Below are 18,917 nucleotides of genomic sequence, written 5' to 3'. Positions count from 1 at the left end.
GGCTCCTCTATAATCCCAACCCCGGAAATCCATAAAAACAAAATCTTACTTTGTGTCCTCTTGTTTTTGCTATTTTGAAGATAGCCAAGCAGTACGATGAGGTCTTCGATGACTCTAAAATACTGGGGGCCTGAGGAACTGCAGGCATGAATGGTCACTGCTACGAAAAGCTGTTGTATATCACAAGCAAGCAATTTGTATTCATTCAGAGGAACGCTAAAGAAAAAGAACAGAAAATTTAAGGCAAAGAGAACTGGTTTAAATTCTTGTTCTTCCAGCATTTGCTCACCCATTCAGTATTTATTCGTGCCTACTGGATGGTGGGGAGTTTGAATTGCACGCTAGAAACAGAAATGAGAAAACATGCTTTGACTCCTGTCAAAAAGTCTACTGTCTTTTCTTTTCAAATGTTTGTTTATTTATTTATTTTTGTGTGTGACAGAGAGAGAGAGAGCGTGAGCGAGAGGCAGGCACTGAGAGAGAGAGGGAGACACAGAATCCGAAGCAGACTCCAGGCTCTGAGCCGTCAGCAGAGAGCCCGACGCGGGGCTCGAACCCACGAATCGTGAGATCGTGACCTGAGCCGAAGTCGGATGCTCAACCGACTGAGCCACCTAGGTGCCCTGGAAAAAGTCTACTGTCTTGAAGAAGACCAGACAAGGAAAGAGAGAACTATGAACAGTAAATGGTGGTAAGTGTAACAACAGGGATTGACACACTATACACCATGGGAACACATAGATCCCACACAGAACCCAGGAAAGGTGAAGATTTAGTAGGTGTGAACAGGGACGTTCTGAGATGGCTCCTCAGAGAAGGTGAATTTGAATGCATTACTTAATCTCTCTGAATCTCACACCAAGTTATAGTTATTTTAAGGATTAAAGGAGATAATAGATTTGAACATCTGTTAATCAGTTATAAATAATAAATACGAATTAGTTACTTCTGTCCCTCAATTAAAAAAAATTTTTTTTTAATGTTTATTTTTGAAGGAGAGACAGAGTGTGAGTGGGGGAGGGGCACAGAGAGAGGGAAACACAGAATCCGAAGCAGGCTCCAGGCTCTGAGCTGTCAGCCCAGAGCCTGACATGGGGCTCGAACTCACGAACTGTGAGATCACGACCTGAGCCGAAGTTGGAGGCTTAACCGACTGAGCCACCCAGGCGCCCCTGTGCCTCAATTTTTAACCTTGATAACCTTAGTATATGATAGTAAGCCTGAATATTTCTCACCATTTATTTTTTCCAAATCAAGCCAAGAGTTACAAATGGTAACTGTTTGGGGTCAATTAATAGGATAGCATGTAACGACATTCAGTAAGTACAAGTTATTAAAACAAAACAACAAACAACAACACACTACTTTCAGAAGCCCGTAGGCAACTCTTCCCAAGTGTTGTGTTATAACACATGCATTGTGTTATAATCAAGACTACGTATTTTGAGGAAATAAAATACTTTGTATTTCTTATATGCCCAGCACACAAATCCTGAACTTAATAGGTACCCCCCCAAAATTGAACAGAACTCAGTATAAGGAGTCTCTCTTGTACTCAGAAGAGGCTCCCTGGCTTCTGCCTTCTCTTAAAGGTTATTGTCTGCCTTCTCTTAAAAATTATAGATAATATTTAATGCCTTAATGTACAGTAATGTGCTTCTAGAGATTTATATTTTAACATTACGCTAATAAAAATGGTATGCTGTACATCATAAATGCAGAAACCAAAGGCACAAAATCCAAGTAGAAATATAATCTCCTCACATATTTTTTAAGGCTGTTAATCAATTTGGTAGGCAGCCATTTGCCCATGTACTTCTGGAAATGAGAAATTAATTTATGGTAGTAGAAAGTAGGAGCATCATAGTTCAAAACATAAGTGTTTGAAGGGAGACAGGTTCAGTTTTAAACCCTGTGCTATCCACTAGCTACGTGATCTTCAACAAGGCTCTCTCTCTTTCTCTCTCTCTCCAGTCCTCAATTTCCTATTCCTTCTGGGGATAATAACTTTTATAAGACCATTGTGGAAGCGTGGTAAATCTATTTAAAGACAGTTAAATTTATTCAACTTGCCTTCAGGTTCTAAACACCTAAAAGTAGGCCATATACACATCTTCCTTTTCAGTAAACTTGTTGAAAATGATAGAAAATATGCCCCCTCCAAATACAATTTAATTAATCCAATCTAATTAGTTTGGTAGGAAGGATATTCTTTGAAAGTGTTTTGAAAAATCAGATGCTTTAATGTAACCTATTACTAAAGTCTTTCCTTTCTAAAGTATTTGTCAGATGACACAGTTTTGTTTTTATTTTTGTTTTAGTTTTTTGAGAGAGAGACTGAGCGCAAATGGGGGAAGGGCAGGGTGGCAGGAAGACAGAGAATCTTAAGAAGCTCCACGCCCGGTGGGGAGTCAACAAAGGGCTTGATTCCATGACCCTGGGATTATGACCCGAGCCCGTATCACGAGTCGGATGCTTAATTGACAGGGCCACCCAGGCGCCCCTCAGATGATGAAGTTTTAGATAATGATTTGAAACTTACTTTTCTTCTAATCCATTCAGGGCTGCTACTGTATTACATAACACGTACAGTAGACCATTATCCAATAACATATCTGCTACCTTAGAACAAGAATTTAATATTTGGAGAAGAAGTAGGAGAGCACTATGCAAGAGCATGTTGTCATATAGAGAGGTCTCTATTAGTCCCAGAACAGGAATGACAGACCACTTCTGAAACAGTCCCATGTTTTTCACATCTTCCAGATCAAATCTGCGATAAATAACACACAATTAAGAGCACGTTAGAAGCAATTAACCACTAAACAAGGAAAAAGGATTGCAGTGTGGGTCATTTTGTTAACTTGATTTTGAAGCTATAAAAAATAAACGTGGAGAGAAAGGAATCTCAACCTGTAAGATCACTGACCTCTCCAATAAAATACAAGTATTGCTAGAAGTCTGTTCCAACTTTGTAAATATACAACATTCAAATGAAATATGATACGATTTCATGGTTTTTAAAATTTTTAAGCTTATTTATTTTGAGAGAGCGAGCAAGAGCGAGTGAGTGCGTGTGTAAGTGGGGGAGGGGGAGAGAAATAGGGAGAGAGAAAATCCCAAGCAGGCTCCGAACCGTCAGCGCAGAGCCCAGTGTGGGGCTTGATCCCACGAACCGTGAGATCGTGACCTGAGCCGAAATCAAGAGCTAGATGCCTCACAATTGCATGGTTTTTAATTGACTTGCTTTAATTTGTCCACAGGCCCCTTATGTGTCCAAAAGAACCCTACTTCAGGGACCTATATAACAAGTGCACAGGATGTTATTGTTCATTGATTATTAATAAAATTATTAACAATAAACTAATTACAATTACTAGCATAATCATGATAACATACAACATACATAATTTATATAAAAATTATATACTATTACATTAACATACAATAATAATGATGATGATGATAGTATCCGAGAGATAGTGAACTAGTAAAAAGAGTTCTGGTGAAAGGAACGAATCCTGAGTTCCTGTCCCGAGACTATTTGCCTCTGTGATGGAAGGAAATGTAAGCATTTTGTACCTTATTTTCCTTAACTGTCAAATACGTGTGGTGACATCTGCCCTACTTTCTTCTCAAAGCTCTTGTGACAATCAAATGAAATACTGCAGAATTGCTTTGACAGAGCTAAAAGCTGTATGCAGATGAAAGTACTGTTGTCATTACTACAACCAGTAAATTCCTCAAGGTCTGAGTCAGTCTACTTAATAAGCAGAAGACACCTAATAACGAGGAGACACACATTTCTCACTGCTTGAACACAGACGGGGATAACAGTTGCACTTCGTGGCCCAACCAGGCATTCCAGGTGAGGGATGACTCTTCTCCCAGATGACCCGGAGGCTGAGGGATGGGGGAAGCCTCTCTAAGGACCAGTCAGTCGTGTGATCTACTGCTGGGACAATCAGTCGTGTGATCTACTGCTGGGACAATGGGAGCCACCTTCTTTTCAGTTACCCTCCTCGTGTTAACACTACATGTCAAATCCTAAACGATCACCTTCTTTCCTTTGATGAAGCACTGGTTTCTAGTTTGTAACTAGTGAATGAAATACAAAGGCAGAAGTTAGAAACAATACCACATGGAAAATAATAAATTGATTCACCTGGAAATACTTTTAGAGGATTTTTTCTAAAAATGACCAAATAACTTTGTTAAGAGTCCGCTTAACAAATTTTATTTTTAAGACAAAAGATCCCCAATGACGGTGGAGGGAAGAAGCCACTTACTCTTCATCAAGGCCAATACGTCGACCAAAGAACATTTCAATGAAGCATTCTAACAATTCCTGAGTTCCCCGGTGAAGATACAACTGGTTGGCTAGCAAGGAGAAGCCACGGTTCTTTAGGAATTTATCTTTTTGTTCCTTAGAAGCTCTATTAAAATATGCATCTAATAGCTAAGAAAAAAAAATTAAGACAATTTACATAATGCACTAAAATTTTATATAATGTACACAAATCAGACAATACTTGTAAGTTGTTATTTAATTTCATATGTATAGAGCACAGAAAGCTAAAAAACAATGCCACCTCCATAGCAAACCAAAAATAATCTTTGTTTCTGACTAGTTTGGAGTGCTCACGCTGACTTTATCTTGGAGACCTTAATACTTTCGTTATGGGGAATCTAACTTTTTAGTTGAGCATTGACACCTGGTAGATTGGTAACCTTAGTCGAGTATAAGTACAAAAGCTATGCTTTATTCTGAAGGAAAAAAATCGGCGAGCACTGTACTATCCTCTCTCTCCACACGTGTGTGTGTGTGCGTGCACGTATGTATCTCTCCTAGACTTCTACTTCCAGACTTCCGGATGGATTCCATCCTGAGCACAGAGCCCTATCTCCACCCTTCCCTAGCATCTTAAATGCAACATGTGTAAAACTCAATTACTTATTTTCTTTCCACACTCATGTCTTTCGTGGTTCCCATCTGAGAGCACACAGCAGTGCCACGCTCCTAGACTTCACGGCTAATTTTATTTGTGGCTCCTCCAGTCCTGATTCCTTACGTGTGATTACTCATTTCAGCGAATGTCTCTCAAATCTGGGTGTGCTCTGACTTGCCACTTGCCCGAATCAGGAACTCATCATTCTCCCCTGGACTACGGTGCAAGCCTGCTAAACAGAATACTTCCACGTCTCTCTCCCCTGCAATCACTCCCTCACAGTGGTGACAGACTGACTGTTCTTCCCAAACACACATCTGTTTGCTGCCCTACTTAAAAAGCTTTCTGAGTTTATAGCACAATACAAGATACACTTTTTGTATGAATCCTTCTCTGGTTCCCCCCATCACAATTAACTGCTTTTCCCACGCTCCCATTCTTCTGTATTAACATTCCGTTGAAGCACTCATCACCAGAAGTCCTTACGTTTTACTTAGTGGGGTCTATGTCTCTCTCCCTCACTGGACTATAAGCTCGTTGAATGCGGGGCTTCTATCATTCCACCTTGTATCCACATAGCAACTAGCCCAGTGTTTTGTACCTGGGATGGAAGCTCAAAAAATACTGGGTTGAATTGCAAGTGATTAAAAAACATCCTACATCAGATGAACTAAAGAAAACGAGAATCGTTACAAGACCCTTACAATATTGGGCTGTTTTCTAACGGAAAGCATTCATATGAAATGCTTATTCATTCGACACTATGCTTAGTCCCTAGTATATACTAGACACAAGCTGCCCGCCCTCATGGAGCGGACACTCCAGTGTGGGAGACTGAAAGATCAAGCACACAGGTCAACTAAAAAGATAATTACAAGACAAAACGAGGATGCTATGATAGGATAAATGAGGAGCAGGGTGCTAGAGGGAAGCTGTTCCGAAAGGTGATCAGGTCTACGTAAAGGTGACACCTGAGCTAAAACCTGAAGTAGATATTTAAGATTTGATACTACACTGCAGGGAAGGTTTCCAATGAACTATGTGTTCCTTATAATTGGTGGACTTAAAAAACGTATTGATATGAATCAATATATGGAGGAGAGCTTAAAATTGCATGATAATTCATATAAAAATATGAGAAAGAAGGAACCAACTACGGTTGACCCTTGAACAACATGAGGGTTAGAGGTGCCAGCCCCCCCCCCCACAGTTGGAAATCTGCATATTACTTGACTCCCCCAAAACTTAACTACGAGTAGCTTACTGGTAACCCGAAGCCTTCCTGACAACAGAGACAGTTGAGTAACACACATCCTGTATGTTATATGTATTCTATACTGTATTCTTACAATAAACTAAGCTAGAGAAAAGAAAGTGTTATTAAGAAAATCATAAGGAAGAAAAAATATATTTACAGTACCGTATTGTACTTATAAAAAAAAAAGTCCACATATAAGTGGACCCACGCAATTCAAAGCTGTGTTGTTCAAGGGTCAGCTGTGTATCAGTTCATTCTTCCTTAGACTAAAGTTTTAGGTCTACTTTAACAGATACATTCAAGTTTTAAATCAAACGCACATTTATTTTTCTGAATTAAAACAACGCATCTAGAATTGGCCCTTACTTTAATAACTCCTTGTTGTATAGCAGGTGATGGGTGGTTCACGAGGACTAAAAGCGTGTCTGCCTGGATGAGCTTGTCCATCACATCTGGAAGCATAACATCAGGCAGGATGAGAAGGACTCCACTGAGGAGCTCGTATAATCCACAGCAGATAGGTACCAGACAGTCTTCCGTTACGCTAAAACAGAGACCCCAGAAGTCTTGTGAACACAGTATCAGGGAGAAAAGCGCACGGTGATTTCCTTAAGAACTGTGAGGAGCAGCAGTAATTTCAACACGTGAAACAAAAGGTCACACAAGTAAAAAACAATGTTGACCTGTGACTAACAACCTTGCCATCACTTGTTACCATTTTATTTCTCACCGATCTACTTTAGGCACAGGGCCCACTAAACACCATTCTATTCCACAGCTATGACGTGCAAGAGGGTGGTGGTCACCAGCCGCTTGCGCAAGGGAAACTATCTAGAATGACATAAACAATTTGGCCCTTTGGTCACACTAGCCACGTTTCGAGGGCTCAACAGGCACACGTGGCTGGTGGCCCCTGTACTGCACAGCACAGGAGAAGCATCCCCACCACCGGGGAAACTCTTACCGGGTGTTGCCACTGGCTACTATAAATCTTATAGTTTCCCTGAGGAGTTTTTCTCTAAATGTAAACCACAAGGCACTTTTTCTTTTTTCTTTTTTTTTTTTTTTAAATTTTTTTTTCAACGTTTTTTATTTATTTTTGGGACAGAGAGAGACAGAGCATGAACGGGGGAGGGGCAGAGAGAGAGGGAGACACAGAATCGGAAACAGGCTCCAGGCTCTGAGCCATCAGCCCAGAGCCTGACGCGGGGCTCGAACTCACGGACCGCAAGATCGTGACCTGGCTGAAGTTGGACGCTTAACCGACTGCGCCACCCAGGCGCCCCAAGGCACTTTTTCTTTAGGAGCCATTTATGGTTTAGCCTTTGGTAAAACATGGAATTCAATATTATTTAGTATTAGACTAAAGAGAAAGGTACCTTTCTGTTTGCTACGAATATATATGTTGTATATGAGAAGTGATGTAAGACGTTTCCAGAAGGGTAGACATCCTTCAAAGAAGAGTGAAAGAAAAAGTGGGGGCGGGGGGGAGCATGCGAAAGCAGTGAGTACCTGTGAGTACTTGCAGTGCGGCTGGAGTTCGGCTGGTAACTGAGGGAAAAGGCGAAGTTTTCCCAGTCATCCGGGTTCCTGTCAAGGAGACTCGGCCAGCGTCCAACGGCTGCGGATCCGTTGTGTGAAGGAAAAGCCAGCCCCAGGCTGGCGATAGTGCTGTGGCTCTGCTGGAATGAGGCCAGTCCCTTCAGGTGATCAGGGCGGCGTGGGTAGGACTCGTCATCTTCTGATTTGGGTTCTGCTCCCAACTCTTTGTGATCTACTCTGACCCCCAGAAATTCCAAGGTTCCTTTAGGGACACCATTGACAGAGGCGCGGGCGGAAAGGGCAGGTTCCGTTTCACACACGGTTTTTGCGGACTCACAGCTACTGATGAATGCATCCTCTTTGTCTTTCTTCAGTGTCCCGGAACTCACCAGAGAATTCAGTTTCTCTGCTTGGGAAGCAATGTAATCATCTGCAATATTTTGTAACTCGTCAATACTACAACCCAAACTTCCAGTCAGTTTTTGTGGTTGCATTTGAGGTGAAGCGGTAGGAAATGCTGGTAGGCTTCTAGAACGCAGAATGTTGGCGATCGTCCGTTGTGGGATAATCCTGGAGGAATTGTTTTCTGGAGAGAGTAGACAGAAAAACACTCGTTAAAAATCTACTAAGTGGGACCACTTGTGTCCTGCACTGTCAGTCACAACCACAGCAGTAACCCATTTATCTAGCGATGCTAAAGAAGCCACACAGGTTAATGTTAACTACTGCTTAACATTCTTTTAAAAAAAAAAAAGTTTACTTATTTTTGAGAGAGAGAGAGCGTGTGCATGCGAGCAGGGGAGGGGCAGAAAGACAGGAGATAGAGGATCCGAAGCGGGCTCTGCATAGAGAGCAGAAAGTCTGACACGGGGCTTGAACTCACAAACTGTGAGATCAGGACCTGAGCTGAAGTCAGATGCTTAACCAACTGAGCCCCATTACTGCTTAAAATTCTTAAGTGCCCCAACTATTTTTTCTTTTAAGTACTTTTTATTAAAATCTCCCACAAATGTATGTCTTTTCCTGTCTCCTTAACAAAATACAGTGTTGACTGAATGATTCAAAGTCATTAGGATTAATGGCTCTACTATCGTGAAATTAAGTGAAAATTTGCCTCAGGCTAGCAGTCACTAGGATGCAGTTTGATATGGTGTGAAAGTGTGGGCTTTGCAACAAGATAGAACTGGATTCAAGTGATGGTTCTGTGAGTTAGGTGGTCTTTTAAGTAAATCATTTAATTATTTGGGTATTCGTTTTTACAAATGTAAAAGGAGGGTTCAGAATATCTTCTTTGCAAGGCTGCTTTAAGGATTAAGCGAGATCATATTTGTGATGCTCCCAGCATAGTGTCTGGCATATAGCAGGTGCTCAATAAAGGGAGTAATACCCATTCTTGCTGTTATGACTACTAGACCAAATGGCCCTAGACCGTTTTGTCTCTCATCCATTTCCGTAGTCACTTCTTCATGAGAAGCAATGGTGCTTTGTCTTCCTGTGATAGCTGTCCAGTTTGCTGCTTCTAGTACTCCATGTACAGGGAGACCAGAAAAATCACTGCCATTCTCAGTGCACGGTGGTAAAGCGAGTGCTGTTCAAGGTGTGGTTTGTGGGCTAGCAGCACGGAGATCAGCACTACCTGTGCGATTGTTAGAAATGCACATACTTTTTTTTTTTTAACGTTTATTTATTTTTGAGACAGAGAGAGACAGAGCATGAACGGGGGAGGGTCAGAGAGAGAGGGAGACACAGAATCCGAAACAGGCTCCAGGCTCCGAGCAGTCAGCACAGAGCCCGACGCGGGGCTCGAACTCACAGACCGCAAGATCGTGACCTGAGCCGAAGTCGGACACTCAACCGACTGAGCCACCCAGGCTCCCCATAGAAATGCACATACTCTTTAGGCTCACCCTAGATCTACTGAATCAGAATGCATGAAGGAGGGCCCAAAGGTCTGTGTTTGAACAACTTCTCTGGTCATTTTTTTTTTTTTTTCATGCTAAAACTTGAGAAGCACTGATACAGAGTAAACAGGCACTGGGTGAACTGTTTTAGAGCACAGGCCTTTTGGCAATAATAGTTCTATAGCTCAGAAGTTTCTCCTAATTATTTCTACATTTTGGCTGGAGGCTAAGGCTGCTAAAAGATTCTGTTCAAAGGATGTGGAAAAAAATGGGGGCATGATTGTATTTGAAAATGTACATTTCCTATAAAATTCCAAATAAAACTAATTAAAACACAGCCTTAAAATACTATAATAAAAGGGCATAAAATGTGCTAGCAAATAACTGAAACACTTTGGGAGAGAAACAAAACTGGAAATTAATAGCTATATATATATATCCCGTCCTATCTGTTCTTATCTCTACCTAACTTGCACTACTGATTAATTTATGCTAGAGCCAAAGATAAGACAGGTTGGGCAGACAATAAGGGCAATGTCTCCGGCTGGAAGAGACCAGCTGTCAGAAAAGGAAAAGATATACAGCCGGTTGGCAACTAGGAAACACGTACCTACCTACTGTTTTCTCTATTAGAGATGAGGTAGTCTGTTAAGAGTGAATTAGGAAGACAGAAAAGTACTGTCTTAAAGATTTAAGCTTCAAGACTTGAATAGACTTGCTATGGAAAGAGAAGAGGGAATTGATTTTGAACTTACTGAAAAACTACAGGGCAGCATTAAAAGGCCAGCTACAGTTGGAGACCCTTGTAAAGACAGGGATTCTCTCTAGCAGCTTTCAGCAGTATGGGGATGGTTAGATGTAAGCAAGGCTGGGGTTTTTAGGTCAAGAATGCCAAAAGGCCAAGGGGACGAGGGAGCTGAAGACCGTGTCCAGGAAATGACTGGCTAACGAGATGTAGGCTGGATAGGGAAAATAGGCAGAAGGGAACACGGGATGGTGATAAAGAAACCAGAGAGGAGGTTATTGTCAGAGAGTGGGATCCTGGGGTTTCGGAGGTGGGAGGTGTTCTTGATGAAGTCCAAGACAGAGGCATGCACACTGGTGGATAAAGGAGAAGGAAAGGTACCCAGGGTCAAGGGGCGAGAGGTTGGAGCACTGGATGGCCATTATGGGGCGAGTGAAATTGTCTAAAACGATGTTTAGGTAGAAGGGAGAGAGTAAGTCAAACAGTTTTTGAAGAAAATGGGAAAATAAATCAGAAGCTTAATGAAAGACAAATGACTATGATAAAAGGAAACAGAGAATTCCAGAACAAGACAGCACGAGCCTCATCTGTTTCTTAAGTTTTCTGCAGTATCTCTGGTTATACTGAGTGTGAGCCCTGATCCCAGAGAGTAGTGAAATGGATTCCTTACGTATATTCTACAATTTTTAAGTCTAACCTTCCATTTATTTGGTCTGAATGTCAGTATATCATACTGTTACACATGCAATATTTATTTATCTACAAATACTCAGAGCTAAATCAGGAAGGGTTACACTTTCATTATTGTTATAGTTACCTTCAGGGGGCGAAGCAGTAAAACCAGATGGGCTTATTACCATAAATCCAGGACTAGTAACAGACTTTCCTCCACTGCTAGAATGTCTCAGGTACATGATTGACTGTACTTTCTCCTGAAAGATCTTGCCATCTGGAATCAAAACAAATTTTTGAAACAGTAAAATTTTTTAAAGGATGAAACAAAAATACAACTTTAAAAGCAAATCACTCAATATACATTTTTACAAAAAGATGTTCGAAGTGAAAAATATGGCATAGCTTATACTAACGCACATTTGGTATGTAAGTACACGCTATAGTTCTTACTACGTGTAGATTTTTTGACTATTATTTGCCACATTAACTTTTATTTTCTTTGAATTCCAACTACACTTACAGTTACTTTTATATTTTAATAGCTAACTTTACTCCTTGAGGAAAGTGCTATGTCCTGCAGTTTTAAATATCCCCTTCAATGTCCAATATGACTCAAAATTGATACCTCCAGCTTAATCTTCCTTTCTGAGCTTCATACGCATACATTCAACTGCTCGATTTATTGAATGCACCACAAATGCAACAAATCTAAATCTGAATCCTCTTTCTGTCCTAAATTCAGTCCTCCTGTTTTGTTCTCTGGTTCATTTGGCAGAAGTACCCATTTCTCAAGTATAAGCCTGGAGCCCCCCTTGACCACTACCTTTTCTTTATCCACAGCAATTCAGTCCCCAGGTTCTACTTGATTCTGTTCTTGAACTCTCCTCGTCCCTATCATAATGTTATAATTCAGGCACTTAAGCCTCTCACCTGGAGTCCTGTTGTAGACTTCTAAATGGTATTCATGATGGACACCTGGTCACCCTCAAATCCTCATAGCAATCAGAATTCTGTCAGAGGTCAACTCCTGCCTAGAACCTTCCAGGGGCTCTCTGTTGCCTCCTTACCACCCTACATAAAGTCCAAGCTTCTCATCTATGAGAATCTTCACAATCTGTCTCCAGACCCCTCACTCTAGACCCCCTGCCAGCCTTGTTTCTCCCATTACACTTCGGCAGCACCGATTTCTCACAGCTCCCAATCAAGCCATTTGCTTCGTCTGGAAGTCCCTTCCCTTCAACTCCTACTCAACCTTTAAGACTCAGAGAAGACATCATCTCCTCCAGGAACCATCTCCTCACTATGCCCTACACTGTGAGAAAACAAAATATTTATATCAATTTCCACACAATGTAACTACTTGTTTATGGCTCTTTCCCCTCAACTAGCCTGGAAGCTTCCTATGGGACTGGACCATATCTTACTCATCTTTGCAACTACCCTGTTTCCAGAATCTTGACAGTGCTTCGTTCACCAAATTGTGTGCTGAACCTAACACAAAGTCACGTCGTTTAATTTCATTTGGATTTTTACTGCTGTTGAATCATTTTATTCATTTATTACATTCCTAAATGCCTGTTTTACCACCAGTTTCCGTGCTAAACGTCCTATCTAGTTTTCTCATAGGTACGTTCTCACTTGCTTTCTTGCTGCATTACATTTTCCTGGTTCTTTTAAAACTCTGATTATTCCATCCTTCTCTTCTACTAATTACTCTTTTTTATCGTTCTGTCCTTAGCTTCCTTCTTCCTTCTCTGTGTCTACACTTTCATTCAGTGGTGTCGTCTATTCTCAGAGCTTCAAACTCACTTCTATGTCGTTAGTTTATCTTTCCTGGATCTTACTGTAGTAATTTACTTACATCATATTTCTTTGCTCAAAACAAATAAACACAACAAAACAAAACCCTTCAGTCACCCTTAAATAGAATATAAGTTCAAATTCTTTGGCATTTCATTCAAGGACCCTTTTAATATGGCCTCACAGGGCAAAATAAATAAATGGTGGTCCCAAACTACATATATATATACGTACACACACACACACACACACACACACACACACACACACACACACATATTTATTTTTGAGAGAGAGAGAGAGAGAGAGAGAGAGAGAGAGAGAGAGAGAGAGAAAGAGTGTGAGTGGGGGAGGAGGAGAGGGAAGGAGACACAGAATCTGAAGCAAGCTCCAGGCTTTGAGCTGTCAGCACAGAGCCTGATACGGGGCTCAAACCCACGAACTATGAGATCATAACATGAGCCGAAGTCAGACACTTAACCGACTGAGGCACCTAGGCGCCCCCTGCCTTTTTTTCCCCCAAGCTATATTTATGGTATTATTTCTCACTAAATCTTTATAGATCCTGCATATTTAGGTAAAATTCATTATTCTTTATTTTCTCTATTTTTTCTCCCTTTAAATCATTCTCTTCACCTGGAATGCTAATTCTCCAATATACCTGTCAAACTGTACCTAAATTTGTCAGTGTCCATGTCAGATTTGGAATCTATTAAATCTTCTCTCTCCACAGCTGCCTGATGAAACCCTCACTCCTTTAAAATTGAATTAGTCCTTCTTTTGTATCTATTAGGTACTTACCATATATTGTTTCGTACTATAGTTATTTGAGTTATTTGTCTCCTCTCTCTTCTTGGCATTGAAGCTCTCTGAAGGCAGAGACCATGTCTGGTTCATTCCATGGCCTATGCCCTGTCCCAATCCCAGTGTGTAATTAGGGCAGTTCTAGCACATAGGAGCCATTTAATGAATATCAAACAAATGTGAATTGAGTGGGAATTAAAAGAACAAAAACGAAGATAGCCAAAATCTAATAAAAATGATTATACCTACCTATGTGTAAAGAAAAGTAGAAGTTTGTGGGGTTGTGACAAACGTAAGTATTAGTAGGAGGGTGAACTGCTAAAAGGAAATTGAAGATAATTGTCAATAATTCCAAATCTGGAGGAGATCCAAGGACTTCTGCTATAATTTTCACAAATGATCTACAAACCTCTCGGGGCATGGATGTAAGCTGCCCCTCTTTGTGTTCCTGAAAAAATAAAAATCAAACTGTCTTTAGATTTAAAGAGAACTGTTAACTAACATTTTTCATTTAAGCAAGACACTCCTTTTAAAACAGAATTGTGTTGTCTACTACTCTAATCTGACCATATTTACCATTAAACTGAGTTGCTACTTCCCAATTCAAGCAATCCTGTTGTTAAAAATTCATTAAAATTGACGGCAACTTAATTCTAGCTCATTTATCTTAACCAACAAGACAAAGTTACATCAGGGCACTCACGAGCATGGCTCAGGAGCCAAACCGCCTCGCTTTGCACTCTGGCTTCTCCACTCACTAGCTATGTGATTTGGGGCATATTTAATATCTCCATGCCCCAGTTTCTTTCTCTATAATACGGGAAGGATTGTGTTACTTCACAGGGTTGTCATCAGGGCTAAATGACACAAAATTCTGAAGAATGCCTCACATACAGTAAGCCCCATATATAAATGTTAGCTACTATTCGTTCTATTATGACAACTACTGGCATCCCTCGGTACTCCCACGATGGGATCAGAAGGGGAAATTCACAGTAGACAAATCTGATTACATTCCTGCACCGTGAGCCAGTCTGCAAAGCTCTTTCTCACAACAGCTCTGAGAGGTTGCATCCTTCCTTTCTACAATGTGAAGCTCAAAGTGATTGTAGGACTAACTTTGACCACCCAGAAAACATGTAAGTAATGCCACTACAACTCACACCCAGACCTCTGAGCTGTCTCTACTGCGTCATTGATTGCCTGGTAAAGGGAGATCTGGTAGGGTGCCAAGTAATTACTAAACATAAAGACGGGTATAAATAAATAACTTATATCCTCCAACCCCACCAGGAGGGAGCAGTTGGCCTCTAGATCAAGGCCGAGGGAGTTAAACTTCCCCATCTTCCCTCTCCCTATACATGTGATACATCCGAATATATGAAACATCTCCACACTCACTCTTCTTCATTTGCTCTTATGTATTCCTGAATCAGAAAATTTAAAACCTAGATGTTCACTCTGAAACCTCAGATTTGAGAAAAGAACACGGAGTCTACAGAAGAAAGCCCAAACTCCTCTGCCAAGATCTCACAAGTGCCAAGTGGCCTAGCCAAGGCAAGCCAAGCACACAGGTCTCTTGCCTTCCAACTCAGGGCTACCTCTGCCACAGCCAAATAGTGCCTCTTGTGCCTTCCACCTCCTGGTCACCACCTCAGCCCTTCATTCCCAAGTCTATCCCGGCCCATGTTTCTTCAATCTTGTCCTCTCCACTGACTCCTTACAAATAGTCACTGCTATCTTACATCATTAAAAAAAAAAAAAAAAAAAATCCCATAACTTGAACTTTGGGAAACTTTTGTTAACTTTCTGTTTCTCTTTTCTTTCCCTGCTGAACTTTTTAATCATAATTTATTCTCACTGTCGCCAATGAGTCTACCACACATGCTGCTGAAAGTCTCCGAAACCTGGTCATTAAGAATTTCTATCAGTGGCCCTTTATCTGTCTACATTTGCTTTGAACCTTCCACATTATTTGGCTCGAGAGACCACCTTTTCCTTCCCCCCTCTGCCCACCCTTGGCTTTCACTTTGTTGTTTCCTGGTTCTTCTCTGAGCTCTTCGACTACTCTTTCTACATCTTTCGACAGCTCCTTTTTCCTGTTTCATACATGGAAATGGATATTTCTGGAGGTGACCGCCACAGGCCTTTCTACGATCCTTTTACTACACTGTTTATCTTATAGAGCTCATCTGTCCATCTCCATTGCTTCACTGTGACATCCATGCACACAATTCCCCATCTGTCCTCCTCATCCCCCTCCCCAGTTCCAATCTTGCACATCTACGTGCCCAGTGGTCACAACCACCGAACGTCCAATCATAATCTCAAGTGCAGAATGCGTAAGCTGCAGAACTTGTGTGTTCAATTCCTTCTTTGATGATGCTATCATCCTTCCAGATTCCCAGCTTGAAATTGTGCATTATATATTTCACTTCTCCTGCAGCTATTTAGACAGAATCAAGCCCTATTAGTTCTCTTTACAATCTCTTTCATATTTGCCCCCTACTTTTACACTCCTGTTTTCATCACCTGAGTTCAAGTTCTTTGCACTGTACTCATGAACTAATGAAATCGCCCCACATCGAATAAACTACCAATTTACCTATCTTCCTTAAATACTCTGAGATGTATTAAAGGCAACAATTAAGTTCATTTCTTTACATACTTCCCACAATACCTAATATAAAACTATTCTTAATTAGTAACTGTTAATTGGATAATGGGCTCTCTGAATGAAGAAGGGTGAAGAAGTATATTTTTCAGGAAATGGAACTGGTACCTAGATTTTTCTAGCATTTTTATAAATATATGAAAATGAGAATATATATATAGAATCTCCAAGCTTACAAGTGTTACTTTTCTGACATGGAAAGACTGAATAAGATCTTCACACTGTCTTGTGTGCTCTTTGAAAATTAGTCAGCAAGTTTCAAAGTGGATATACAAAGAAAGTGATTTAGAGAAAAACTGCTGTGTAAATGTTACATAAAATATTCAGCAAGCAAGGGGCCTCAGAGATCACTGTATTATATTCCTGAAGACAATAGTCTAATTTACCACAGGGCCCAAGAAAGGCAGTAAAATGTTTTTGTTTTTTAGAATTGATTCATTCAATGAATATTTATTGGATGCCTATTATGTGCCAAGTACTGGGGTTACAATGAGATCAAGAAAAAACATTATCCCTGCCCTCAGCAGGTTTACAGAGGGAAATAAACCATAGTTTCATAAATGACGATGTGACACTAACAAATGCATGTGTGTGGAGAGAGAGAGAGAGAGAGAGAGAGAGAGAGCGAGTGGAGGGAGGGGAAAGGGTTACACTAGATGGAAAGAGAAGGGAGGGCTTCTCTGAGGAAGTAAATTTAAAGTAGAGGCATGAAGGATTAGCCGGGCGGCCAGATGGAAAGAATGGGATCAAAAACTTCTCAACCAGAAAAACTATGTGCCCTGCGAGCGAAAAAGGTTCAGGAACCTTTTAAGGAAGGTTTTAAGGAAGAGAAAAAAAAAAAGAAAACCAGGGGGGCTGCCCTGGCATGAGATGAGGCTGGAGTGGTCACTGGAGCATACATGCTTTCTTTAAATATTGCCATAGGTTCCGGATTTTATCCCAAGTGCGATGGAAAGCCAGTGGTGTCACCGAAACAAAGGCATTAAAAACATAGTATTACCGCTCCCAGGGAACATCTGTACTTATCTGACCTGATCAAGTTCTACTAGAGGCCTCACTGGAGAAACAAATGAACTTGAAAAATATTCTCATACATCAACCAAACTGATAAAAGGACAGCTGTGAAAGCAGAGCCAAAACATCAAAACAGAAGCCAGGCCACAGTACAGACACTACTGGTGAGGTCGGTGCCACTTTTTCACTTAATATTTTGGATACATTTTCAATATGCGAATTCTAGAGATCTTCGGCAAGCTCACACTTAGTCAAACAAAACACACTTGCACTTGTTATTTAAGGAGTGTGGAGTAAGTTTCAGTCAGCAATAATCAAGCCTCAGACGGGCCTCACTGGCTACCGGACCGCCACTGTGCCAAGCTTGCGACAAGTAACCATTTTGCTATGGTTGATACTCAAATGCCCCAGCATAAAGAAACAAGGCAGAAATAGAGCTGTTCTTCTGAGATTGAGTTAGGAATGACGACAGTGTGAAGACTGAGCAGTAGGAGGCCGGGGGTTGAGAAAGTCCTCTGCCCTTTGCTGAAAGAAGGGATCCAGGAGATCAGGGAAGGCGGAGAAGAGAAAAAAATTCCACTGAAATCCCACAAAAATTTGAGTTCATAACCTTGAGTGAGTAAATAAGTGATTACAGAAAATCTCCCCGAAGTAGAGTTACGAAAGTACCTGCAAAACCTGACAAGTCAGTAGAAAGTGATGGACCACACGAGCCTTCAGTAACTGCTTTATATTGAAGACGTGCTGCTGGTGATCTGCTCTGATGAGGACCTCCAGAGCCGCCAGCAGGGCTTCCCAGGCTCCGCGCTGAGAAAATAAACACACACCAGTCAGCACATGATTACTGAAAGCCGTGCCACACGCGTTTTAGAAGAAGACACGTAACAGCTCAGTCTACCCGTTGCGTACATACTCAGGGTCAAGGATTAAATGTGTCTGAAAAAGCACATCTTAACATTTACTCCAGACTATTATTATTGTTACTATTTTTTGTCAGGAGGTCATTTCTAAATACGTTGAATTCCATGTGGCATTAGGTGCTTCACTACATTAACCTTTCTGTGATGTTATATAATATATAGCATTTTCAAAAGATGAATTATCTTGAGGGATTTATTCGATACGGAGAAAACACACACATGATCAATATAATTGTTTACTAATAATGCGTTTTCAAAGAGCATTATTGCAAATGCATAAACTTCAATGCTTCTTTGTGTATACAGCATTTAAGTAAATAATTTTAGAACAAATTGTACTGAATTGAGAAAACTCACCGATAATGTGAAAATTCTGCATTTTAGGCTGATTTACTTTTAAGTCCAAATAACAGAATTCTCTGCATAATTACTGTATATCTTCAAACATCCTTGTAAAGTCCCTTAAAAATCATTCTCCCATGTGGAATCAATCTTAAATTACACTCAATAATGTAGAAAGAGGAATCTTATACAGACAACCAATATTGAAAGATAATCTTCACCTCATTTTGTTATTCCAAATGACCTTTTAACAAAGCTGCTAACAAAAGACAAAATTAACTGGCTTGGGCCAC

At 40.7% G+C, this 18,917-nt stretch overlaps 1 protein-coding gene across 11 annotated transcripts in view; it reads right to left on the bottom strand.

The window, feature by feature from the left end:
* LYST (lysosomal trafficking regulator) overlaps window positions 1-18,917 on the bottom strand; it is a 200,313-nt gene that overhangs the window by 81,061 nt on the left and 100,335 nt on the right. For all 11 annotated transcript variants that reach the window (XM_045039833.1, XM_045039839.1, XM_045039831.1 and 8 more), the window contains 8 exon segments: window positions 18,032-18,169; window positions 13,924-14,122; window positions 11,213-11,344; window positions 7,720-8,335; window positions 6,574-6,751; window positions 4,290-4,459; window positions 2,543-2,773; window positions 50-216 (listed from right to left, as the gene is read on the bottom strand). In XM_045039833.1, the coding sequence (XP_044895768.1) occupies window positions 50-216; window positions 2,543-2,773; window positions 4,290-4,459; window positions 6,574-6,751; window positions 7,720-8,335; window positions 11,213-11,344; window positions 13,924-14,122; window positions 18,032-18,169 (1,831 nt within the window).

The sequence above is a fragment of the Felis catus genome, chromosome D2, assembly GCF_018350175.1.
Source record: "Felis catus isolate Fca126 chromosome D2, F.catus_Fca126_mat1.0, whole genome shotgun sequence".
NCBI classification, from domain to species: domain Eukaryota; kingdom Metazoa; phylum Chordata; class Mammalia; order Carnivora; family Felidae; genus Felis; species Felis catus.
The sequence above is the reverse complement of the archived record's forward strand: the minus strand, read 5'-3'. Positions and strand labels throughout refer to the sequence as shown.